Source organism: Gavialis gangeticus, unplaced genomic scaffold (genome assembly GCF_001723915.1).
Source record: "Gavialis gangeticus isolate Ggan-Ray unplaced genomic scaffold, GavGan_comp1, whole genome shotgun sequence".
In the NCBI taxonomy this organism is placed as follows: Eukaryota; Metazoa; Chordata; order Crocodylia; family Gavialidae; genus Gavialis; species Gavialis gangeticus.
Window position 1 is genome coordinate 111,395,187 of NW_017729025.1, and position 27,887 is coordinate 111,423,073.

At 39.6% G+C, this 27,887-nt stretch overlaps 1 protein-coding gene across 1 annotated transcript in view; it reads right to left on the reverse strand.

Moving 5' to 3' along the window:
• CAPRIN1 (cell cycle associated protein 1) overlaps positions 1-27,887 on the reverse strand; it is a 57,351-nt gene that overhangs the window by 27,118 nt on the left and 2,346 nt on the right. The window contains exons 2-12 of the mRNA XM_019519410.1: positions 25,789-25,792; positions 25,560-25,624; positions 24,133-24,219; positions 14,330-14,568; positions 14,127-14,209; positions 10,092-10,229; positions 9,417-9,469; positions 9,241-9,327; positions 1,798-1,953; positions 1,320-1,428; positions 887-948 (exon numbers count right to left, since the gene is read on the reverse strand). Of these exons, the coding sequence (XP_019374955.1) occupies positions 887-948; positions 1,320-1,428; positions 1,798-1,953; positions 9,241-9,327; positions 9,417-9,469; positions 10,092-10,229; positions 14,127-14,209; positions 14,330-14,568; positions 24,133-24,219; positions 25,560-25,595 (1,050 nt within the window). The 5' untranslated portion in view covers positions 25,596-25,624; positions 25,789-25,792. The remainder of the gene's footprint in view (positions 1-886; positions 949-1,319; positions 1,429-1,797; positions 1,954-9,240; positions 9,328-9,416; positions 9,470-10,091; positions 10,230-14,126; positions 14,210-14,329; positions 14,569-24,132; positions 24,220-25,559; positions 25,625-25,788; positions 25,793-27,887) is intronic.

Here is a 27,887-nt window from a genome sequence, read left to right on the forward strand (position 1 = left end):
ATGCAGTTCCCTGCTGGCCCCTCCTGGATGTGTGCCAGAATAATTTTCTCGAACAGCTTGCCCAGGATCAAGGTAAGACTGACTGGCCTGTAGTTTGATGAACCCATGCTGATTGCCCCTGAGCATGATCTCCCCTGCTGCCCCCCCGACAGATGTGCTCTTTGATGATTCTCTCCAAGATCTTCCCGAGCACTGAGGTGAGGCTTACAGGCCTACAGTTACCTGGGTCCTCCCTCCTCCCTTTCTTGAAAACTGGGATCGCATTAGCCAGTTTCCAACCCCCTGGCACCTGGCTAGATGACCACGAATGCTCATACAGCTGGGCCAAGGGCTCCGCGATGACCCCTGCCCTTGGGTGGAGGGCATCTGTACCTGCAGATTTAAAAATGTCTAGCCCTTCCAGAAGATCCCTAACTACATCTGCACTAACTGATGTGATTCATATCTTGTTAAGAAATCCAATAATGCTATAATTTATCACATTTAAACTTGTACATTTTCCTTGAAAAACAGGTGGGGAAAATTGGGGTGAGCATTATACACAGGAAAAGGGCTCTCTACTTGTATGGTAGAAAATATGGTAGAGGGAAGAGGGGACATGGAGTGGTCTTCACTGCTAATTGCTGCTGCTCTGAGAGCCATGGCAATTACCGCTGCATCCGCAGCCTGCCCCTGCCAATAGAAAAACTTTATTTTTTGTTCAGCCCTAATCTAGTTTAGACACAGCAAAACTGAAGGAGTAGCCAAGACACTTATAATGTAATAAAAGTCTTCAAATGGAAGAACAGAAGATTTCTGATAAACTTCTTACAACCCAATACTCAACAAATTAAAGGAAACAAATCCAACTCAAGATGTAGCGAATATTTACTGAGGCTATTCTTACCTGAGTAGCTTCTGGCTGCACAGGAACCTGGGTAGGCTGGGCAAGTCTTGATTCAGCATGAACTGCAAGTATAGTGATTTGATTACATAAATTAGTGTTTCAGAGAGATCCTATACAGTATTAATAAAGCAGTGTACCACCCTACCAATTAAGCTACCTGACACCTAATATTTGATGACACTGTTTTCCTGTTCTTACAACTTTGCCTAAATTTAAACAGTTAGTTAGATATTTTCCTTGCTGTGCATCTGTCTGAGTCTAAGTTACTTTAGAAAATTGAACCTGTTGTTTCAAAAAACAAAGCTAAGGCAAAACCTATTGTCCCATCCCCCCTCAAATTTTAAACTTTACAGACAACAAGAGTTGAGACATTTCTAGTTTACATTTTGCAAGCCTCCCCCAAGATGCAGTTTTATGATTTACCATTACAAACCTGGAGGGCAAACTATTTGTGGCATGTCCAAATTTTGTGCTGGATTCATGGGCTGTGCTGATACAATGGCAGGATCGAGAGCCTGATTCTCAAACTCCAGCATGGAGTCCTACAAGAATAAAACAAAATTCAAACTTTTAATACATTTCTGAGTGCATAAGTTATAGATCTGTGAGCAAGATTAGGTCCAAAATTAAGATTGCTAGACTTTTACAAAATATTTAAATTTAATTAAGGTATGAAAAATTCCTGCAGCATAACCCCAAAAATACATATTTTAGCTCACAACTATAAGGCATATGTCACTGAGCAGCTGAATGCTGCCAAACTAAATGAAGAGCAAAATGCAAGCAGCTAATCTGCACCTTACTATTTGGCTCAGTTAATTATATAACAAATTTTTCTGCATGTCTTAGTAATTTAAATAATTATGTTCATTGTTTCTTAAACTAATTGACATCATGGAGCAACTACACACCTGCATGAAGTTATACGGGCCTTGCATCTGTGCCATGAGATCCTGTACTCGCTGTCTCCTAACAATAGGGTCTGCTTGAGCCACAGAAGCAAGTGTATGAGGTTCAGGAACAGGAGGTGAAGTAGCCTGCGTTTGTTGTTGGAGTGAATTTACAACCTAGCAAGAGAAACAAGAATCAACTCAAGTTACAGCTACACACAGGTTGAAACAATTTCACATAAAAATTAGTAAAATATTGACAACTTCATTGATAAAAGGACTGGTACATACTAATAAAGACTTGGTGGAGAGTCATTCTGTATCCTTCTACGATCACGCCAGCAATGGAGCTCCTATTACTTATAGATTGCCTACACTGGTGATTAAACCACACTTCGTTGAACATTTCCATTAGTTTAATCAGACAACTATTTACTAAATAATGATAGTGACAAAAGCTTTAGTAACTTTAAAGATTATCCAGTACTTCCATGAGATTATACCTGCTTTTCTGGCAGAATAAATGCAAGACATTGTTTATATTATTTGTTTGTCAAACAGACTTAGAGGGCTTGTCTACACTTGTGAACCAACTAAAGATCACTAAAATTAGCCATTCTTGAAAAATTATTCCAGAATCACTTTCTATACAGGCACCTTCTTCTGTGTTTTCTTCCAAAGTTAATTAATGCACTAAATCAGAAATTAATATTCAATTTTGGAATAGCAGTAGCAATCCAAGGAGCAATTCCAGAATAACTACTCTGGAGTAGCTATTCCGATGAATTTACAAGGGATGAAAAACCTCTTTGATTTGATTTACATCAAGAGATTTCCAGTCTCTGAACAGACACCAAAATATTTTGAGAATGGAACAGAGATGCTGTTAAGCCACTTAAGTTTCAAGATTCAAGTTACAATGGCCAAGAAACAGGCTCAAATCTGCTGTGCAGCCAAAACAAAAAATGCATACGAAGGTATCTGCACCATACATGGAAAGTGACAGGCAGGATTTACCAGAGATAGTCCAATAAGAAAGGAAAGAAAGAATAAGTAGAAATGGTTGGATGCACTGCGTATCAGGTGTTCAGCAATTTGTGGGGTCACAGTATCAAAGCAAGTTGCATTGATTATATTCATCCTGAAACCAATCAAGTTGGTGGTGGCGGTGGCAAACAGCAGAGGCTGAGAAGTCTGATCTTCAGGACATTTCTAGACTACAGCCTTTCACAAAGGTGCAAAATACAATAACAAGTCCTTCACAGATCCACTGGGGATATATTCTGTTGCCAACCTGTCCAGAATCTGTGTTTAAATGACTTCCAAGAAAATACTGCCGACAGAAAAAGAATACACAATCGTACTTGCAAAGTAGGTGTATAAGACAAAGATTTTTTGTCACTGAATCACGCTTAAGGGACAGAGGGAATTCAATTCTATACTAACAATGTTAATCTCCGAGTCTGTTAAGGGACAGAGGGAATTCAATTCTATACTAACAATGTTAATCTCCGAGTCTGTCATTTGGGCTCTGTTTTTCCTACTCAAATCTGATGGTTTAGCTACCCCAAGTATCGTATATACTCAAAACCAAGGCAATGTTCCCCACCCCCATTCAATATGGGGAGAAAACCTTCATCCTGGATTCAATTATAAGCAAGGGGCCTCCCCCTGCCACATATCCCCAACAGCTTCTGATCCTTACTGCCTCCCTCCCACTCCACCTGCCCTCCCCACAGCCTCTACTCCCCTGCCACCCCAACCATCTCTCCACCACAGCTTCCCCCCCCCACCATTTAACTTTCCGTTATAGCTCTGGCTTGGGCCCTACTCTGGACCAAGGCAGGGAACATGTGCTGCCTCTGGACCCAGCCTGGCCACACAGTGGCAACAGCAGCTCTAGCCCTGGCTTCACAGCAGCAGCTGCTACTGCTTCAATAGCTACAGCAGGCTGGGGCTGAAGACAGCACTTGCTCCAAGCTCCCTGCCCCAGCCCAGAGCAGGGACTCAGCTGAGTCAGAGCTACAAGGGAAAAGTAAGTGGTGGCATGGTGGGTGGAGGTGCTACAAGTGGTGGGAAGGGCAGGTGTTGGGGCACGGGCATGGGGGAAGGGGTAGTTAGGAGGCATGAAAGTATGGAGAAGAGGCAGAAGGCAAGGTGCAGGTAGGGAGGCAAACAAAAAGGGGGTGGGGAAGGAATGGTGGTGGGAGGGGCTAGTCGCCAGGACAGGCAGGAATCAGGCCACTTCACTCCCTGCCTCTTGCCACCCCCCGCCCCCTCCCGGCCACCACCACTGCAAAGGTATGGGGAGACCAAATTTAAAACGACTTTCCAAAAATAAATTCTAGACATGGAAGACTATAAACAAGTTAATAAATGTTCCATGTTCAGAATCTAATTATCTGGCCAGGAGAGTAGGTGGTAGGGGGTTACCTTAAATTCCAAGTCATCTTGGATTCAGGTAAATCCAGTAGTTTGAAAAATAAATAAAAATTTTTTAAAAAGTCACTAACTTAAAAAAAATTACTACCTGTTTGAAACTAGTAATTCACATACATTCAGCAACCGCCTAGGCATTCCTAGAACTCAAAATAGCTATTCAGACGTTGCTAAACTTTTAGATACTTCTGTACAGTAAACAAATATTCCTATCAAAAACTTGTTCTGCAATGTGTGCACAAAACATGAAAAGTGTTTTATTATACTTTAAAGCCAATGACCAAATTCTACCTCCCTAACAAACTTATCACCAGTTTTGTGAGGTTGTATTGTGCTCAGGGGGGGAACTTAGAATATCAACATTTCTTCACATCACAAGTAAACCTGGAGCAAAGGGTGGAGGGGAGCATGACACTGATAAATGGAACAGCATGGCTGTATAGTTTCATAGTTTCTAGGGTCGAAAGGGGCCCGAGCAGATCATCTAGTCCAACCCCCTGCCATGGCAGGAAAAAGTACTGGGGTCAAACGACCCCAGCAAGGTGTACATTTATGTGCTCCCCCAGCTGAGAGCTCCAGTTAGCTGACCAGCATTCCTAGTCTCTGAAGCACACAGGAATCTTAAAGGGCTCCAGTGTGCACCACAGACTGGGAATGCTGGCCACATGTTCAATTAAAGGCATGATAGGAACCAGCTACAAAGTTATTACACATGTATAATACCTTTGTGGCTTATTTCTCATTTTATCACACCATTAATTGAATGGATGTGTGGCCAGGTTGCTACATCAGGCACCCCCGTTACTGGGATCTCCTTAAAAGGCAAAAAGGAAATATGTATTAAAGTCCAATTCTTATTTGCTGCTAATTCTGTGTAAAATGTAACAAAGATTGCAATGCTGTTTGGTGAGAGAATATTAAACACTGAAACACATTTTGAAGAATTATTCAGAATGCAAATACATCTCCCATAACAATATAAGAGCTTTGACAAGAACTGATTTTCTCTATGAACTTAAAAAACTGTGTAAGCAAATTATGCAGTTAATAAGTCTAATACATCAAGATTTGGAACAGACTACAGCCAACTGAAGCGATCTGAGAGATAGTTTGACAGGTTTTTTCCCCTGCATGAAAAGGAAGTTAGTTAAATATTCAATTTAGACAGAAAACATCATTAAGTTCAATGGCAAAGCTGAACACGCTGCAAAATTCTGTCTCCTTATCCATGCATACTATAAACAGCGGTGTCAAACTCATCTGGTGAGCAGCACCCCAGCATTTGCTTCAGCCAGTCTGTTTCTGCACCATATGTGGCACCTGCTCTAGCTAGATCAGGATGCAAGCCGCACAGTATCCACTCTAGCCAGTTTAGAGCAGGTGCAATGTTCAGTGTGAATCGCAGATCAGCTAGAGGAGGCACCAGTCCTGGACTGGCCAGCGTGGACACTGGATCCAGTAAGAGGGGGACCCACATACTCATCCCCACCCCCACATGCCAGATCCAGTGCCTGCTCAAGCCAGTCCAGGACCTGTGCTGCAAGTTGGCACCTGCCTTGGACAGGTTGGAGCAGGTGCTAGACCTGACATGCTGCTTGACAGAGGTGAGGTGGGGGGGCAGGGAACGGAACAGACAGGACTAGTTCCATGTGGGTACCACATGCAGCACAGGTCCTAGAAAAGACACATATGGCACATATCCTGGGCCCCACACATAGGGCTGGGCTGGTGTGGCATGGGTCACCTCAAGAGCTAGGACCAAATGTGACTGCATGAGTTGAATTTAGCTCCCAGTCTGCATCTTTGACACACCTGCCTCACAATACTATTTTTGAATTTTGACAGAGATGGACCAACCCACAGCATGCATGCTACAAAGCAGCTGCTATGTAGCATGCAAACCATGGGCACTTGGTAACGGTAGGTGGCAGAATGGAGGCTGAAAGCAGAGCATAGGGCTGGTGCAAGAAGTAGTGTCAGGCATCATGGTCATCCCTTGCTCTGCAGCCACCATCACAGAATCATAGAAAATAAGGGCTGGAAGGGACTTCAGGAGGTCATCTAGTCAAACCCCCTGCTCAAAGCAGGACCATCCCCAACTAGATCATCCCAGCCAAGGCTTTGTCTACCCAGGTCTTAACCTCCAAGGATGGAGAGTCCACAACCACATCATTTCTGTAGTGTTTTACTACCCTTCTAGAGAGAAAGTTATTTCTAATATCTGTGAATCCTCACTTGCCATGTCAATCGGCAGTAGCTGTGGGGCCAGGGAAGTGTTAACCTGGCTTTTGGCAATGACACTTCCTCTTGCAGCACCATCCTGCCCCTGCTCTGGTCTGTGTAGCTTCAGTCAGAAGTCCAAGCCTCCCCTACCCTGCCTCCATTCTGGTGCCCCAAGGCACATATTCCATCAGGTATGAAGGGTGGGTCAGGTGGCAAAGATCAGATAGAACTGACAGAGTAACCTTGAACAATCTTTTTGAAACTCAGTGGAGACTGCCTGGGTCAAATGCAACAGATTGCTAACCTTTAATAGAACACAACAAATTACTCAAACTATTCAAAGGTTATTCCTTGCTTGAAAACCCAACCATATCAATTTATATTACTCCATCTCACTTTTTTTATACTTACAATACACCATGGTCAGAAGCCTAGTAAGTAAAGACTAAGCCATATAGCTGCAATTAAATTGGTAATTAAATTGCCCAACATGGAATGTGTGTGGTTAAACCTTCCAATTCCTATTGAAATAGGATTTAGCAAACAACTAATGCCATTTATATAAATCGAAATAGCTGCCCGCCTTATCCATAGATATCTTAGGTATGTTATGCTGTATTTTTAAAGCACCTGTTACCCTTGTGGAGGTGCCAGTCAGAGTTCTACAATTTATATTGATCTTATTTTATATGCAAAGTAAGAATCCAGCTATTTGGATATGTACAAATGGGGAGAAGAAAAATTCTCCCCCCAAATTATAACATTTGCCCTTTGGGAACACAGTACATTTCCTGAGAATTTACCAATACATTCATTAGTTTGAATTATTCTTAAAAATTTGGTTCTTCAAAGCAATGAAGCACCTAACTCAAACTTTTTTTTTTGGTCTTCATAAACATTAGACCACGCATTTTTGTTTTTAAGCCACTTAATTTTAGAGAAATCTTGAAAACATCTTGTGTAACATGTAGTCTTTGAAGAGACTTTAGTATTAACGTTCATCTTTTTTCTTTAATTATTTATAATGTAAACGTCTTCACCAGCAGCTGAACAAGAAGTAACCACAGTTATTAACATTACTGGGATATTTATTTGTGAGGGAGGGAGAAACCAGGGTATAGTTTCTTATGGCCACTAATGACACACACAGAAAAAGAAATATGAAGAAGAATGCCTCTAAGAATATCAGTTTGATATTTCTAATATCTGTGGATAATAGATCAATATGGATATACAAACTTAAATTCATGTATTATATTTATATAGTTGTTGCACAGCATAAGTACAATTCAGTGTTCTCTGAGTATTCAACTGTGTGTTCCAATAAATCAATATCTGGCGTCTTAAAATATAATCTTAAGTCTTAATGACCTGGGTTTATAACGCTCTTCTTAGATGCATTTCTAATATACTTGAAATGACTTTTTTTCTTAAATAATTCAACCTAATATTTTAATGATTTTATAGTTGGGGAATAGTGTTTAAGTGCTATGACATGGCAAAATCAGTACTGGCAATGCCTACAGAAAAAAGCTATAGATAGAATGGATGTGAAACTTTTAAGTATTCATGAAATTTATTGGTGGCCTTCAAAACCACAAATGTCAGTTAGTCTTTAGATGCAGAATTTGGACGGCTGCTCTCTCGGTCTCAAAAACCTGTAAGGGTGATAGGTATTTACCTCGGGGCTTAAAGAGCCTAAAGACACAACATGGAAGTAAGGGGAAACAAATTTAGTCTGGAACTTTGTTCTGAAGGAAGTCAAGATGAACCATGAGATTCGCCACCTTGCTTCATTTTTTTTTCAAATGGATTACTCAAGTCACAATTCCAACTCAGGAATTGAGCAGTTATGAAGCAGGAGACAGTATACAACTACACATTTTTCATGCAAGTTCCTATGCAATATAGCAGTAGATTCCTTACATATGTGAAGAATTAGAATATCTAAAAAACCCTAACTATCAGAGAAAGTGCTGCAAAAGACATTGGCAAAAATAAATATGTCCTTAACTGTACTTTACAACAACTTCTTTGAAGAGCTGAACACTTCTTTTAAGTATTTCCCTTTAAAAAACTGAATAGGAATAAAAATATGTGCAGTAAATGGACGCATCTATTTTGGGGCCAAGTATAACTTGTGGGTCAGGCAATGAGATACGGTTGGGTTATGTGGAATTTTCTTCTTCCCCTCATAAAACAGCATAATACAACTCAACTCCACAGAGCTGCCAGCATCTGTGTAACAGCATGGAAATTCTACATAGACTCAATCTCAAAATCAATTTTAAAATTTCTTAATATCTCTTCTATTTCTGAAACCCCACTTCTCCAAGCTGCTCCCAAACTGTTAAAATAAAACTTCCTCACTGAGGTCTAGCTGCATACTGCAGTCCAATTCAGTGGTTTTCAACCTTTGTAGGCTCAAGGCATTCCTCCATAACTTTTGTAAATTGAGCAACACTCCCCTTCAACATTTATTACAGTCGGACCCCCTGCAGAAGGGCTGAGCGGAGATAATAATGGCTGGGCAGGGACTAAGCCTGACCCTTCACTTATTCTTTCACACCCCGTGCCACACTTCAAAGTATCCTGAGGCATCTGCGGGTACCCTGGTTGAGAATTACTGCTAATTTTTAGATGCCATCTAGCTTCGCACAGAATTTAAGAAAACGTGAATATAGTCAGCAAAAGTTTAAAAACCATTATCTTTGTGTTACAGCCTCTTAAGAAAACGCTGAAAGATCTGTGAGTCATTTGAAACAGGGATTGCAATTTTACCTGCAACACAAAATCTCTTACCTCAACCGTTTCAACTGTCCACTCATCTACCTGTTCCTTCTCGCTACTGCTGAACTGAGTCTCTGCCATGAATTGTCTGTTGACATACTAAAATAAAAATGAGAAAGGGCATAAAAGTAAAGGAAAGTAGCATTAAAGTATAGAAAGTGACCACAATTTTTCTACTGATTTAATACCTCAGTTGATTCAACTTCAGTTGGTTCAGTGTATTCTTCCACTGGATCAGGTTCTAAGAGGAAGAGAGACCATTTTAGATCCATCGTATTGAGCAAGTTACAGACCTCTTTGGCGTGGGCACTGAATGGGTGAAAAACTAAAAATCAGAAGAGAAAAAGTAGTCCCCGATACCCAATATTTTGAACATACCCTCCTTTGGTAAATAAATATTTACTTTATCTTTCTGATTTTAGAATTGCAACTTTTTAAAATGTCTTGCTTTAGAGAAGACTAGAAAAGAAAGGATGAGTTGACTATAAATTTTTAGCCAACGTAAACATTCACATAAACTCTTTAAGTCACCATGGATTCCCTGTTCTGTAGCATGTTTTAGTTAGTTTACCTGAAGGATATCCTCTTACATTTGCCTACCCAATGCAGGTTCCATTATGGCTACGCCTTACCCAGCTGCTGCTACAAATTGGCAGTTTAACTGCTGGTACATAACCAATCACATTATTTCTGCACTTTATATTCATCTTTTACTTATATATGTATATATATCCTGGCTCTCTCAAATGAATGATATAAGTGCTTAAGCTGTTTCCATATTTATAATTTTTCCTTTGCTTTTATAGGTCCCAGAGAATAACAATCACAGCTGACCTAAACCAATCAGAGCTTTATATACTTACCAGCTTCTACTACAGGATCTTCTACTGCAGGCGCAGGAGTTGCCTCTTCCTCCTCACACAATCCGTTCTGATGGTTGTGGGTACTATCAAAATAATTAGTTTGAAGAATGCGTTCAACGATATCCTTTAGAGCTTTGTCTGCAAGATAAAAAGAACTTATCAAGTATAGACTGAAGATCACTTTAGTTTTCTTGCTTCCTATACCAAAACCCCATACAATTTATTAGACATAATTAGTGAAACAAGTTCTCTTTAAATCTTCATCAACAACCTGTACATTATGAAAGAAAAAGATTTTAAAAAGTCCAGCTAATTAATTTTGAGTTTTAAAACAGCAGAGGATTGAGCAAAATTATTAGCATGGGATTAGTAAATTACTCAAATCCACAGGTCCTGACAGTTTAAGTCAACTACTTAATGATGACAAACTAAATATGTAACAGAAGCATTTTATAAACCATTTTAAGATTTTAACTTATCTAAAAGTGGTTCAAGACAGATTCAGTTTTAAGTGCAAGCATAGAGGAGACCTGAAATTAAAGTTGTGACCACCTAACCACAACAAAAAATGTCCACTACTTCTAAAGAGGCTAACAAGATCTAAGTGCTGATTTTCATGGTCTGAATCAGCATACCTAATGTGGAAGTGTGCTGGAATGTACTAGGCTGAAGGGTAATAAAAATATTCCCAGTATGAAGACTTGAGCTAGATAGGGTTACAGTAGTTTGGAAAACCTGACCTACAAATTTCCACCTTCAACTTTTCTAAAAGATTTTTTAACATGCAACATATCTATTAACCTACAACCTTACCTCTGTATTTAAGTGTAGCATGGCACATTACTCCAGAATAATGGATATTAGGGGTGCGCGAAGCGGGCCATATTCAATTCGGATTCGGCCCGATTTACGGGACAGTGATTTGACTTGCCGATTCAGATCGCTGTCCCAATCCGATTCAGCCGAATCTGAACCTGAAGATTCAATGCTGATTTGGAGAATCAGCGATTCAGTCACAAACACAACTTTAAATGTTTTTTCTACATACCTCGAAGTACCAGGCACAGCTCAGGAAAGCTGAGATGGTGGGGCCGATGGAGCATCCCACAGGAACACAGGGAGACCCCCTGCATACTCGGTGGCAGGCCCAGAAGTGGACTGAAAGTACTTCCAGTTCACTTCCAGGTCTGCTGTGGAGTGTGCGGGGAACCCCCCCCCCAGACCCAGGAGGCACCAGTCACTGAGCCAGGGGGATCCCCCGTGTGCTCCGCAGCAGACCCGGAAATGGACCAGAAGTGCCTCTAGTCCACTTCCGAGCATGGGGGACCCCCCCCCCAATTCCTCTTGGACAATCCATCCACCCCACCATCTCAGTGTTCACAAAGCCTGTTACCTTGAGGTATGTACAAAAACATATAAAGCTGTGTCTATGTCCAAATCGTCGAATCTCTCTGAATCGAATCAGAGACATTAAAGGGTCTCCTGATTCGATTCAGATTCAGAGATTCGGCAGCAAAATGTAACCCATTTCTGCCAAATCAAATCAGCAACCAAAGTTTTGCACAGCCCTAACGAATATTATCATGCAACTGAGGTTAACAGGATATAGTAGTTACCAAATTCTGTTCTACCTTGGAGTGATGCCATAGTAACTAAACATTTTAGCATTTGCAGTTCCAGATTACAGTCAGCCAACTTTTTTAAGAAGGGACATTTATAAAAAGATATTCCCCTTCATTGTCCAGCATTACTACAGAACAGAATTAAGGCTATTTGGGTATCTACATGGAAAAATCCCACACCTCTTTGTATTCAAGTAAGTGTAAACTTCACTTGAATTCCATGGAGTTGTAAATTTACCCTTTAATACCTCATCCCTGTCAATTACTTATGTATACTCTTAAGCTTAACTCATTTTTTTTGTTTCTTTGGTTTTTACTCAGTATTAGCATATATCATTTAAAAATGTCAAAGTATGCCACCCCATGATATTTCCGGTAATTGGACAATAGTCAGAATAAAATATTATCCCATTTAAAATTTTAGCTTATGAAGAAATTCACTGATACACCACAGTTTACAAAACAGCACAATGAAAGAACTAGTTAATGTAAATTTAGAAGACAACTAAAGTGTAGTGGTTAATTTGGCCCTTAATTTGTTCATTAGTGTAACAGGTAGTGTTAGTGAAAACAGGACTGAGGAGCACTATTACAGCTTGATCTAGAAGTCCAAGATTTCTATGCTAAGACAGTATTGCCTCAGGGCAGTTAAGTCAATTCAGTAGTTCCAGTAAGTCTTTCAAGTACTAATGACTACATTACTGTAAGGCCAGAAAACCAATGATCAGGGCCAGCTGGGCCTAGTAATCTTGCAATATACTCTTGACATATTTTTATCCTATTGATTTATTACAACCAAGAGATTTGTTGCATAAAAGTTATCTAAAAAGGAATGGTGATAATCTCAGATACCTCTGCTGTCATAATGAACTCTGCACGTGAATTAAACAACTCCTAACCTGAAATATTCTGTAACCTATAACAAAACTATGGTGAATTATAAACTCATCTCTTCAATTAAAACCTTAGTTAAGATTTCAGTTAAATTTTAACTGGAAGCAAAATCCGAACGTATTATTCTGCTGTTCATCCAGAGTGAAGAAAAAAACTGGCACATTTAAATATTTTAAGATTCTTTTGAATGACTTGTGTCAAACTAATTACTCTTCAGAGGCTTGCTGCTCCAGGTACTGAGTGCAAACATTTGGGAGGATACTATTTTTTTGTGCATACTGGAGGCTTCTCCCTCCTGTGTATGAAAAAATGAAAGAATCAAATAAGCAGCTTCAAATCAGTGCTTTCATATCCAAAAAGCTCTGAAAGAATGTTTCCATCTCCCAGGCCACTGCAGAAAAGCATAGCATCTAGTTGTCCTTTAGAATACTGTTTCTACTACAACTAGAAATAATTTCTGTGTCACCTGGATAGTATTAAAAAGTGTGCATGAACACTATGAACAATTATCCCAACTGCAATAACACCACATCTATTTGCTATGAAGAAAGTACGGAGAACAAATTTTAACTGTAGGTAAATAGCAACTGTGGATAAAAGTATATGCTAAGATTGATTTCCTTGCCATTGCCTTGTTTTATGTACAAAAACACAACTATTCTAAAACTAAGTTTCTTCTCACAACAATGTTTGTAAAAATACTCCATGAGAGCATCTGCTCCCAAGTTTACTCCCAACTCCCTCCACCAGTCCAGAGAGACAGCATGTCACTTGGCTGGGACTCTACTGCTCCAGCCAAACATGGAGCCCTCTCACAATCCTCACAGCATGCTGCAGGCAGTTTGGGTCAGCCAATCACACAGCTGCCTGTGCACTACTGTCATCTGTCATCAGGCAGAATGGGGAGCCTGCAGGGCACGCTGAGGTATGTGCACAGGCTCCCCCCTGGCTGTGCAGCAGCTCAGCATTTGAAGGGAGCAGGAGGGAATAATAATAATAATAATACTACTACTACTACAAAACAAAAACCAAAAAACATCAGGCCACAGTGTGCTCTAAAAAGTCACGATTAATTAAATCTAATTTTAACAGTTGCAAAAGGTAGACCATCAATGAAGCTGTTGCAAAAACAGACACAAGATGCAATCATTCCCACAGCCTTTACTAATTTACTACATTCTGTTAAAAACTTTTGTTGTCCAACCCACAGTTCTCTTGAAAGAAAAAAAATTGTTGCTCAGCACTATCACTACCAAAATATTGCTGAAGGAACAGAAAGAAGGGACTCGGGTAAATGCTGAGGAAGGTTGTGTCAGTACCAAATGCAGTATGTGGTAAATTAATATGTCATTTAATTATTCAGTTACAGCATAACAAACTGATCTGAAGAGAAGAACAGTTCTGACTGTTAAAACTCTACTGAAGGTATCTGATTGTAACGCAATATTTATTCATATATTTAGTATGAATTTCTTCTGGTGTTCAAAGCTCTAATCTTTAACAGGCAGTACATACTTACAGGTGGTTCCACAAACAGGTTTTTCCTTGCCTTCCAGTAAGTCCCACAGATGAATGGATGCTTGCTCATATTGTTCATTCAACCTTCAAAGATGTTTATTAATAGAAGCATAAATAAGTTTCTCAGTAAGTATCAAAATTCAGATAACCAGAATAAATTAAATGCTGAATATGAACTGTAGAGAGGTTACTTAATATATCTACCTCATATTCATGTCTCGTTCAGGGTCAACTAGCTTGTAAAAATCATCCAGCATTGTCAATTCCTCCTCTGTTAGTACTGGCACTCCATTTGATCCTTGTTTCAGGTCACTGCGCACTTCTTCATCACCTAATTTGTCCAAAATAAACTGCAGCTCAAGTACAGTCTTTAAACGTTTCTGTTCAGCTTCTTCTCGCATCAGCTGTTCCCTGCGAGCTGTCTTCTTTATTGTTTTCTGGATCTGCTCATAAGCAAAGGGAAATTTTAAACTATGTAAGCCAGATTTTGCACTGGATACAGTTAGATAATCTAGAGTTTTGACATTCTACCCAAGAAGTTATTCTTCATATAATATACGAAGGAAAAACAATATTTACCAACATTATCGAATATCCTTACACATCTATTGTGGGATTATAAAGTAAGCCCACTTGTGTCTGATTTAAATTCTGTATATACATCAAAGGCTTGAGCTGAATAGTATAGGAACCATGTTTCAGGAAAAAAAGAAGCATCATAGGAATGGGAGCATGTCTGTATACATACTAATGATATACAGAGTAAATCTTCTGGTTAGTGATCTGCTGAACCAAGTGAAAACAGCCTTAAATTGGGACTGCCAACTTTGCACCTTGCAGATGTTACAGCGGAAGAGTCAAACCCCAATGGCAACCCCTCCTAATTATATTACAATTTTGGAATGGCTTGGATGCACATCCCTCTGAAAAGCCACCACACATATACACACACAGTGTTTGCTATCCCTAAAAGCATAGGATTTACATCTTGCTGTTTACAAAACAAACAAACAAATACAATTTTGGAAGTAATTCCAATTTCCAGGTTATCGACTCATTACCGTATTTTCTTGTATATGACATGCCTCCAAAAAAGAGAGACATACTTTGTTTTTAGGAAGACAGAATGAAGAAAGCAATATTTTTCCAGAGTTATGGCCACATGGAGCAGGGACACAGCCTAATCTTCAGAACACTCCCCCTCCCTTTCCTGCTGAGCCAAAAGCTGAAACTACACCCACTGTTGAAGCCTGAACTCAACAGATAGATATAGGATTTTGAAAAAGAGCTAAAGAAAGTCTGCAGGGCTGAGAGATAAGAGAATAAAAACCAGGCATAGCTAGAATGCAGTAAAACTGCCAAATAAAGGATAGCTTGATTAATGGAACATCAAGACCATCGAAAGAGTTCTTAAACACCCTTGGAATGAAGAGCAGTTAGCTAGAATCAGGTAGGTTATAATGAGCCATGAAATCAAATCGATCAAGCTCCATCAGCGCTTCCTGAACAGAAATGTCATTGATGCTACAGGACAGTAGGTTTAAAACTTTGGGTGGAGCAGGAATCAAAGAGGAATATGACCCACACTACTGCACCCACACCTAAACCTGGCCTTCTGTCATGCAGCTGCTGAATGGAACAGAAGTAAAGATAATGGCAGCAGTCTTACAGCATCTCCATGCTCCAATTCTGGGCAGAAAAATCAGCTTCCTCCCTCAAGACACACACTGCAATTTTGGAGGACTAATTTTAGAAAAAAGGGGCACTTTTACACATGCCTCTAAGGCACCATTGTTACTGTGCACCAACAGCTCGTACTGCACTGCGCTGGCAGCGCAGTTAGTTTTAGCCCCAACATCGCTGTAGTGGCAGCATTACAGTTTTTGCCCTCAGGCACATCACCGTAGTGCATTACTACAACGACGCAGTGTCACGTGTAGACACGCCCAAGGTGAGAGTGTGGTAACATGAGTAAATATGGTGGTTAGGATCTTCAACATTCAACATTAAGTTCTGCAGCCACCACAAAAAAACCCAACCCCCCCCCAGCCAAATAAGATAATGGAAGAGCCATTTTTATTTTTTTCCACACCTTAGATTTTTTGTTTTAAACTTTTCCATGCAGACAAGCTCTAAAAATACATAACGACCTTATAAGATGGAAAGTTACTCAAATTTTACCTATAAGCAGATTCAGTGAACATTCGCAGATTAGGATGTGATCAAACAGTCCAAACCTCTTGAAAGCTCTAACTGTCTTTAAGACATCACATTCTAAGACATGGGAAATTGCAGATGAAATTATATATAAGGAGGCTTTACTTCCCCAACTCAGTTCCTTCATCACTTAAAGAATTCAACAGAAAGATCAATACAGAATGCAAATCTCTCAACTCCAATGCCAAATAACTTCTCCTTAGTATCTGCCTTTACATACCCTTAATCTTGGAAAATTCAAGCAGCAAAAAAACTCTCCTAGAGAAGTAGGAATAAAGTTATTTAAGTGATTGCAGAAACATTCCACACGGTACAACAGTTTATCAGGCCTAATAAAATAATGCAGTAGGCTGTACTCCATATAGTAATTCCACTTCTTTCCAAAATTGAGACATTCCAAAGACATTCCCAGAAGTTGCCTTACGACTAACCAAATATACTAACATACCTTCAGGAGCTAGCATACTTGTTAATTCACAGCACATTACTACAAGATTCAATTCACTGTGAAAGTACTTTTATCTAACTTTTCTTACAGAGTGCTTTCCACATTTGTACAAAAAGGTCAACACCCCTCCATTCTGCATATAAATGGGACTGCAGAAGCAACAGTAGTAAAACAGTGGCACAGCCTTCCACCTAAGTAACCACCAAGCGAAGAAAGAAAGAAAAGTAAAGACTGGCAACCAGACACTTGACTATTGTTACACTGTCACTTATTTAGGAGTCAAATTGGACACTATCAGCATCTGGAAAGGATCCAAAGTAAAAGGTTAACAGCAAAAGAGCTCTTATCCATCACCCTGCTGGCACCACCTGGGATGCAAGTTTCCAAACACTTCACATCTCCACTTTAGCACTTGTGTATGCTCCTGCTGGGTACTGGGCGCTAGTATGGGATGAAAGCACGCACACTAAGTTAGTGGATTCCAGCCTCAACAGCATCATGAGGACTATTACCAGATGCCTTATGCCAACTCCAGTTGACTGCTTACCAGTCTTTACCATCCCGCCCTCCCCAAAATATCTGAAAACAAGCTGCTACCCTGGCCCTAAGCCTCAAAGCCCAAAATCTGGACCATTCTTTGCAATCCAGCCTAGTAGCCACAAGCCACAAAACCAACTACACTGCCTGAAGTCTCAGAACCTTTTCTCAGTAAGCTCATCCAGTCTACAGATAGCATGTCACCTCCCATCAGTGGAACAAGCAGTCTGCTGCACAAGAACTGAAGCTAAAGAGCTTCATCCCCAACACCAGCTTCTGCCATGCCAGATGGCAGCTGCCCTGCAGAGCCTGGATTGCTCTCAACCGTCTCAGAACGGGAATTGGATGGTGTAAGGGTGAACATGCACTCTTGGAGCCCCTCCAGCAATGCTGGCTGTAGATGTGGTGCTCAAGTTCAGATGGCTGGCCACATCATCTATGAACATGCTTACAGCTCATCCTTTGGGCTCATTGAGATTGACCGTTCTACCTGTTGCCAGTCTTCTGGCCCTCATGCTTCCAACATGAGTGCAGCAACACTAGCTTTATCACGAGCAGCAGGATAAAACAAAGAAATAGGGCATCACTTCAAAGTGCAAAAAATCTGAGAAGCATGTAGTAGCTAAGATTTATGTGTATGTTAGCTAACTGCTCCAATATCTAATATTCTTCAAGAAACAAAGGGTAAATAAAATACATTTACCCTATACAATTACAATAGCTAAACAATACCCTCATCTTTCCCTACTGTGGAACACTGCTTCAGCAGGGTAACAGACTGGAGGTATAATGCCCTCAACTCCACTTCCCATGATTCTATGCATTTTCCCCGCTACCCAAGCAGCACACTGCATTGTAATAATCATAGGCTTCCTTCAAATTTATCAATTTGCACAATGTCTGTGTCAAAAACTATGGCCTAATTAACAGTAAAAGCTGTGGAAATATCTGTAGTATGGCATTTGGTTCATCTCATGTCCAAGTGTGGTTCAATAAAGTGGAGAATTTGATTGACTGCTTTAAATGGAGAGATACCACACTAATCATGGTGTTATCTTAGCACTCTGGTGTTCATACAAATAAATATAAAGAATGTTTATCATTAGTTTTTTAAATCTGCTAATCTTCCAGAATCCAGGAATAGCAACAGGAAGATGGTTCTGAATGAGGTAGAAACGAAGAGCATAAACATAAAGGTTCAAATGAGGGTTTAACAGGATGTGTAAAACTACAATAAGGCCCCAGCATTGTGAAGGCTCCTTAATGGACATGTGATATGAGGGAATATAGTTTGTGTTTTAATTGAAATTTCCAAGCTGCAGCTTCAGCTAAATAATATATGAAAACATTAATTAACGGTGAGGCTCAATATATGGAGATGGAGAATATAATCTTGCAAACAGAAGCTTGCAATGGTGAAACACAGATGGACAAAACTTCTTCCACTTTGATCTGCATACCAATTCCACAAAGGGCCCTTTGCTCTATATCGGTCTCTTCCACCTTTATGGAACAATCACTATCTGCTGAGCTTAGCCAGACAACTTCCAAGAAATCAAAAAAGCAGAGATGTGGGGTGGAGAGTAAATCTGACAGATTAGGAAGATCAGTTGATATATAGACAGATTCACTCAGAGTCAATTCTCTGTCCTGTGAATTGTACTGTCCTGATCCTCCCTGTGACCCTGGCTACCACAGGTATGAAAAGACAAAAAAAAAAAAAAACCTATGAAAAATGAAGACAGCATCTTGCAAGGACCCTGGTCTAGTACTTTAGCATTGAAAACAGGGCTGTGTGTTACTAGTAACATGCCTACCTTTGGAAAACTCCACCTGTGCTATTGCTGAAGAATTCTGTTACTCTACAAAGATGACAAAGGTTTCCTGAGTTAATCTGCTAGACCAGGCTTGTCCAAAATATAGCCCATAGGTCGCCATGTGGCCCGCCAAGCCATTTTATGTGGCCCGCGGCAGCACTGCTGCGGAGCTGCCACCACCACATGTGAAGCCGCAGCGTGGTGAGGCAAGGCCCCAGACAGCAGTGAGGGGAGGGGAGCTGCTTACACCTGTGGGGCCAGGCTCATAAGTGAGCCGGGTCCTGCCGCCGCTGCCCTGCACTAGCTTATCCTTGAGATCTCTTCCACGTCTCTGCAGTATACGTCCACAATTTCTATTTAATTAACCACAATGACCATGATCAAGTTAGTAAAGGATCTCAAGGATAAGTTAATCCAGGGCTGTTCAGATCTGGTGAGGGTGTGGGCCCCAGATGACACCAGCATACGTTGCACAGGCTGCACACTGTGGGGGTGGGTCCCTAGGACCCCATCACTGCATGGCCTGCTCCAGCAGCATGCAGACTCCCATCCTCAGCCATGCAGGGTACATTTGCAGGACATGGACCACTCCTCCCCACCCCACAGGCCTTTCCCCCTTGCACAGCAGTGGGAGAGGTGGCTGCCCAGGCCCATGCCCTATATATTAACTGCTTACAGACCCCACGTAGACTGTGGGCAACATCCTGGCCCTTTGTGGGCCACATGTAGCCTGCAGGTAGTCAGCTGGGCAGCCCTAATCTAGTCCAAACCCCTGCACAGAAAAACGATGTCCTGTTCATAAGCCATACCAAACATACATACTTTCTGAAAACCACAACTTCCCTAGGCACATTTCCAGACCCATTTCATTGTCACTTCCTGTAACTTCATTGGTGTCAAAGGTCACATGACATCACTTCCTGATGTGATACCACTTCCTGTGAGGTCTTTGAATATGGCTTGCCAGCCCACTGGGTGCTAAAAAGTTTGTGATCTGGCCCCACATTCAAAAAGGTTGGACACCCCTGTGCTAGACTGTTCTGGGTACATGAAAGGTAATTGCTGTTATCCTGTGAACAACCTAGTTGCTTCCTGACAGTGGAGAAAGCAGGCATAACCCCACTTGCTAATACACTACACAGGCATTTTCTGTCAAGACCTGTAATACCATTCCTTTAAGTGGTAGAAATAGTTTGCAACCTTATTTGATCATATGACATTCTAAACACAGAGATATGGAATGAAGACTCTTCCCAGAAGCACATACACTTGTTTAGCTGCGTCTACCAATCTGCTGTGAAAGGTTATCTTCACAGAATGCTATATGCTATCAAACCCATCCTGTGCTTTCACAATTGACAAGTCAGAAGACCCCTGACTAATTTCTTTACTCTCCCCCATTTGAGGAATGAAAATGAGCACTACGAGTCACCCCCAGAATGAAGATTAGATATGCCCTGCGTGAAAAGACAGGGATTGAGTGCCATGCTTCCCACAAATAACCTCACCCTGAAGGACTGAATATAACCAAATGAAAACGCTGTCATTACTGGCAATGTTATCCTCCTTAAACAGGTCCTGGAAGAGTGCAATCTCAAGAAGTCTTTCTGGAGTGCAAGGAAGTTCTTTTTTAGGCTTGTTCCAGACTGCGTTAACAAATGAAATTTTATCTGGGTATAAGTCAAGCAACAAGACCTACTGGAGATGAACCTCCATAGGGGGAGACAGTTCGTAAAGTGGTTCTCAAGAAACAGAAAAAATATACTGGATTAAGTTCACATGACAGAAACAGCATGCAGATGGAAAGTTTAGGGTCAGCCATTAAACAGGAAGGTTTCAATGTGCCAAAAAGTTTGAAAGAAAATAATTTAAACAGATCTAAGTCTGACAACATGACAAAGATGTCCCTAAAGCAACTTTATATATTTTAAATGTGACTTGATGAAATGGAAACAAGGGAGATGCTGTTATGTTTAGCCTCACAAGTCAGAGAGTATAGAGATGTGGTCATAGCTATTTTGTCCTGTATCCTTGGTTATAGAGGGGCCTGGGGGGAGGGGAGGTAGAAGACACAGGGACATACAGATTACAGGCCTAGACCAGCTGACATTAGTCAAAAGATTCTAAACTCACAAACACCCTAAGCAGAATCCTTACAGACAGAAAAATCTTGTATTAATGGCATGGCCATTTCAAATCATCTCCAACAGTACTTACTTGCCAGAGTAGGTTCTTTTCCCTGTCAACAGAAGAAACTGTTCCTAAAAAGAAAGTCAAGGGGATATATATCCAAATTTGAGAGGCCATTTGATCCAGCAGTGGGTACTCCACTGAAACTCAGGAGACTACTCCCAACATGACAATTGTGGACTAATCACTTCACATACATGCCTCTTTCCTTTCTCAGCTATTTATATTGCAAGATCTCTGTGGCAATATCAAGCATAAAGTGGCCTTAATCCTTGCAGGATACCAAGAAACTACTGTAATTAATCATCCTCACTAGATGTCTTGTAGTTTGCACAAATCTTTCAACCTTCCATTTGGCAGTAAAAGATTCTAAAGCAAGAGCAGGTGAACTAGACATCTTACAAGAGTATCACTATTTTTGCATACCAAATACACTTAAGAGATTTCAACCTGTCAACAAAGAGAACACAATCAGTTGTCCCTAGAAAATACAAGTTCTCTTTTAAAACTGAAGTTAAATGTCAAGACAGACCTGGAGTATATTCCATCCATAGGATCTCACCCATGCAAGGAGACAAACCTTCCAAAAACTTTCATATTTTGCCTGATTTATGATAGACCAGGACCATTCAGCCAAACAGCAGCTGTCTGGCTACAGATACAGTAGCTTCATTGGGATTTTCCTTATAGTGTTTTGCCCCTCTAATCTTCCGTCACTCTTGTCTTTCTCTCTACTACTACAGAAATACAGCTAACAAATAATTTTACTATGGGCTAAAAATCATGATGAATAATAGGACAATGGTAGCTTTAGCAATTTAGTAGAGAAGATATTTTTTGCCTTTTAGGCAAAAATACAAAATTACACACCAGTCTCTGAAATTGGGAATTGTGTATATACAATAAAGGCAGCCCCTAATGCACTTTCTGTCACCACTGCCAAGGCGTTGCTTCCTCACGCCTCAATTCACCCAAAGACTGCAACAATAAAAGGTCCAATACCAAAAAAATTTAACTATTTAAAAAAGCTATAAACCTAATCTTAATTAAATGAGCAAGAAAAGGAAGTCAAATTTGTTATTCCAGTGTTCACTGATCTCTGCCAGTCAACTGATTAGGAATGCCAAATAAATACAGAATATGCCTATCAGAAGATGAAAAGTTGTTGAGCTTTATACACAGGAAGGTAGAGCCCTCATATAGTGAAGGTAACTAGGAACTGGCCAAACAGTCCAGGTGACTTGCATTTACATACCCAAGCTGACAGTATTGGAAAGTATATTTAAGCTGTCTAGAACACTGGTTCTCAACCTCAATAGATTCCAGACACCCACTGGAAAATGCCTGCTCTTAGTTTTCACTACTCTCTTTTTCTTTTCTTTTTTTTGACTACAGCAAAATAATAGAGAAATTCTTCTGTTGCAAAAAATTCAGAAAAATCACAATGGCTCAGAATGGTTTTGACACTGCAGATTCCAGTTTGAAATCGCTCAGTTTATCTTGTGAATTGCATACAGGTGTCTGCATACCTAACCACTAATATGGAATGGCACTCTTGAAAGAATCTTTGAGCACCTCAGGGTGCTGTGGAACTTTGGTTGGAAAATCACTGCTTTAGAAGCAGCAATAAACCTGCAAACTAGATGTGCTGCCAGGTTTTCTAGAGATAAGGGTTTCACTAATACTGACAAGACAACAAATTCTACCTGGGTCACTTCTCTTCCCACAATTTGCCACTCTTAAGTGCACTGCTATAAAGTTTTTTAAAAATTTCAGTGCTCCAGACTTGTTAATTCTGGAACACCCATTAAGCTTTATTCCATACAGTGCAACTGAAGAGTAACCATATTTAGTGGCTGAAGCACTTGGCAAAGGAATCAAAAGGTACAAGGTCAGAGGACTGGAATTAAAGTTGTCAATTAAAAAAATTAGGATTCATTTTCACAAGTTAATGCAAGTATTATCAGTGAGCATAATAAATATAGTACCTTTCACCTATATAGTTATCATTTGAATTAGGACCCCACACTACACTCGCATGCAATTAACTTTTTCTTTATTGTAGCCTTATCTGACCGGAGAAAATTTCATGTACTTATTAAGTTCTGCATTGCTCCAAAACAGCAAGAGTTCACCCAAAGGTCTGTAGAGCAGGGACTATTACTGATTAAGACATATGGTCTACCACCTAGCTAGGACTTTAGACCCTACTGAAATATAAAGTAATAAAATGTTTGTGTTCATATACAAGCCTAAGTACACCTATGACATTATCTTCTAGTTTTCTTTTCTTTTTCTAATATTTTGTTTTAAGGGGATCTACTGAAATGATACAGTATGCAGGTCAATGCTGTACCATACTCTATTTTCTAAGTTTTGGTCAAGTTCTGCCAAGTGCTCAAAGAATTCAAAGAAAAAGTAGTATGTTCATTCTTGTCTATATACTTTTTGACGTACAGTGGTACAAAAAAGGTACTGAAAAGAGCTGATCATCATCTACAACTACAAATTATTCAGCATATTGTTGCAGTCCATTCAAAAAAGCTCAATGACTGAAAAGTTTAAATATATATTTTCAAGATAACCTACCTAAGCTTATGCTGGTTAGCTCTTTGCTTTAACATACTGCAGTTTAAGTCAAATGATATTGTGCATTAGGTCTTTTCTAGAAAAAGTTATTGAGCATCCTCTACTGTTAATGAAACAGTAGAACCCATTGTACAGCAGGAAGTTTAAAGACTTTAGTGCTTTCTGCTTCAGCTGTTGGCCTGTAATGGACCACATGCCCTTTTACTTACATCTTGGCTCAGAGCCATGAAGCTCCTCTGAAGTTCTTTTGCAAATTCCAGATTATTTGTGACTTCTTGGTACTTAGACACAGCATCCTTGACAAAATAAAAGCAACATTTACTACATAACAGATGCATGTTTTCAACTAAAACATTATGCATAAAGCTCTATTTTTCTTGGAAAATAATCAAAACATTAAACAATAGTACTACTAATGAAAAGCAGGAGCAGTACTACTGAAAAATCAAAGTTAAACATTTGAAGAGTCAAATAAAGAGGGAAACTTCAGTTTTTGTCAACTTTGTCTTAGGAAGTTGTACACAATTTTGAGCTTGCACATGAGCTCAAGATCTGAAAATTAAACTAATTTTCATACCAGATTTGGGCTGATGTACAGATTAATGCAGCCTAAAAAAGGTATAAATTTCTCTTCCTAAAAGACTGCAAATATTAGCCTACATTCTGCTTTTTCATTCCATATTAATATTTCATTCTTGCAACACCAAAAACAGGCAGATCCCATCCCAATATCTGCATAACTCCAAGAGAATGTACATAAACTTGGGGAAGGAGGCTGACATCCCTGTGGGGCTAGTGATAATGATGGTATACTCTTGCTAAACAGGGGTTATACTAGAAATAAGGGTGAAATAATACATAAAATTATGGCTGCCTTAGCCTCCAATTCCTTTGCTTTAGGGACTGTTAAGGGTATTAGGAAAACCTTAACTGATTAGGTTCCCACATACATCATTTTCCTTTGCTTTATTTTTTAAAAACAGATGCTTTAAAAAAATAATCTTTAATTGACTTAGTAGCAAGACCACCTTTAAAAATCCCACTCTATCTTCAAAGCAAAAACTCCTCAACAAAGAGTAAGACCTCTACTAAGTCACTGTTGTAATCAAAGATAATACTCTTCATAAAACTGTTCAACTGCCTCTTCTCCACTCCCAATTTTGATGATCAGTTTTGTCAGTGTTTGAAATAAACATCTTGCTAACTTCCTTCATAAGTGAAGCTAGCTATCAATTTTTTGATAAAATAAGCTGAATTCTAACAGATTCATAACAATTTTCTTGAACTCCTCCCACCTGCAAAAAAAACCAAATCAGAGCTTTGTGCCAAGCATATGAACTGAATATTTTGAATGCATGGCTCTCACAATTTGAAACAAAACCTGAATGTTAGCACAATCATAATTAAAATTTCAGTACCATAGTGTTACACATTTCAGTCAGTTTTCACTGCAATGCATTAGTAATTTACACCCAGCCAAGCCCAAACAAACATATATCGTATCCTTGCAGCTTAGGCACTTGTTTACTCTGCCATCAATAGTAGAGCTGAAGCTCAATTAGAACAATTTCTTTAGGTTTAAAAGAAAGTATGAAATGGCTTAAAAAAGAAATGTAATGAAGTTAAAAAAAATTACCAGTTGATCTTGATTAAGGCGTTCTCCCTTGTTCATTCGTTCCTGGTAATCATCAAGTTTACCCTGGAACAGGAAAAATACTTTAATGTTTTCATAGTACAAATCCTAAAGATTTAAATAACTTAAAACTAAATTTAATATATATTATTACTTTCCTGAGTTAGTCCCACTGCATACTTTATATAAAGATACAGTACAACTCAAGGTGCTTAAAAGGTGAAATTATTTATTTTGTATGAAAAACTCACCTTCTAGTATTAAAAATACACTTCTGTAAGGGATTAATATTTTAATCTCATTTTTTCAGGTGACTATAATATTCATCTTACCGAACACTGCTCATAGAAAGTTACTTGCAGTGTTGAAGGTGACCAGGGAAGGGGCCTCAATTTACATCCTTTTTACTGTCATGATGCTTAAAGGTAACCTGAAAATTTTCCACTTGTCGCATGAAAAAAACTTGGATCTTATATCTTCTAGAAGATTACACAATTACACAAGTTATGAAGCAAAATGAAGGGCAGGGTAGCACTTCAGAGACTGTCTCACAAATGCACAAGCTTTTGCAGAGGAAAGCCTACCTCATTCATAGCATCTGATGAAGTAGGCTGTCCCTTATGAAAGCCGATGACTTCCTGAACAAGCTGAATCTCTAAGGTGTCTCCTTGCCCTACCTTCTCCCTGACTTCCAACTAGTACAGGTAACTACTTCTTGATACATGGAAAAATAGGAATTTGAGGTTACTTTTTAAATCCCAAAATTGGTGATTTTTTTAAATAGAGAAAAGAAGGATCCCTGTTGAACAGGTTAAAAGGGAGACAGGATAAAGAATTCAGGCTGGTCAAAACTTTGTTTCCCAGAACAGATGTGTTCAACAGAAAAACAGAACAAACAGAAAAAGTTCAGGTTATCCAACTAGCTCATTCTAAGAGTTACTTTAGGAAGTTGACAATCAATACAAGACTCTATTAAGGCCGTGGTGCTCAACCCTCAGCCCATGGGGCAGATCCAGCCTGTGGAACTGCATCATCCAATTACACAGCTCCCCACAGGTCTGGAAATTTGGCAGCAGGGAACAATGACAGCATTAATTGCTGTGCCCCTGATGCCAAATTTCTGAATCTGTGGGGAGCCCTACTGGCCAGATAACATGGCCCTGTGCACCAGATCAGGCCAGCACATGGCCAAATCCATCGCGTAGGGTCTGGCCAGTGGACCAACCCCACATCCCAACCCTGTAGAGGATCCAGCCCACAGATGGACCCCCACGCCATTCACCCAGCCCAAAGGATTAACAGCATTAAACAATACAACAGAAATAGGGGAGACCTGGTTTAAGAATCCTAATATTATTTAAACTGAGAACACATCTAGACATCTACACAAAAGAAGGTAACAGGACTGTGGGAAGAACATGAAATCCATTTAGTTTGCTGCTAACAGAGTTATAGTCCAGTACCTAAAAATCCATTTATTTTACATCACTTATTTAATGTACATGATTTAAAAGTACAGCTATTTTAATTCAACTCTATTCCATTCCACAAATCTGAATTTCAACCAACCATTTTATTTGCTTACTATCATTTTACTACACCTTACCTGGTTGGAGATGACATAACAAAGGAAGTTAAAAGAACTGTACCCTTCCCCCGGTAAATAAAAAATGTTCCTCTATATTCATTTCCCAATAGCTAAGAAGTAGAACTTCAATCTCAGTCTTGAGTAAGAGCTCATACAAAACACGTCTGCCAGAAACATGCCTGAAAATGACATGAAACTCCAAACCCAAGGTAACCAAAAATCAAAAACTCTGATTATATGCATTTCAATAGTAAAATTTTCTGTAATTATCAGGAAGCGCTAAGTTGCCTTTATTTAATTCACAAAAAGATGACATGCAAGTACATCCTTAATTATGTAGCAATGTCTATGACACTAACCCCAGCCTGTTAAAAATTACTTTTATTGTAAGTTTAGTACTGAAATGCTTTCTTTTCATACTGTTCAGAACACTTACAAAGATACTAAATCAAGTATTCCACTATTTCCTACAAGTACCAAATACAACAACTGATGACATTTAAAAAAAAAAATAGAATTGCATATACAGATAAAACTTGTCCCAGTTGGCACATGTAATCTTTGTTTATCTGTCATACATAACATTATGAGTTAACCAATAAGGTAATATTTTAGATCAGTGCCAAGATTTATGCTTTATATTTCTTTGTATTTATTAGTCCAAAACTGCACTACAGAGCAGGAAATAGATTCAAAGACAGAGTTAGTGCAACAGTAGCCTACCAGTACAGCAGACAAAAATA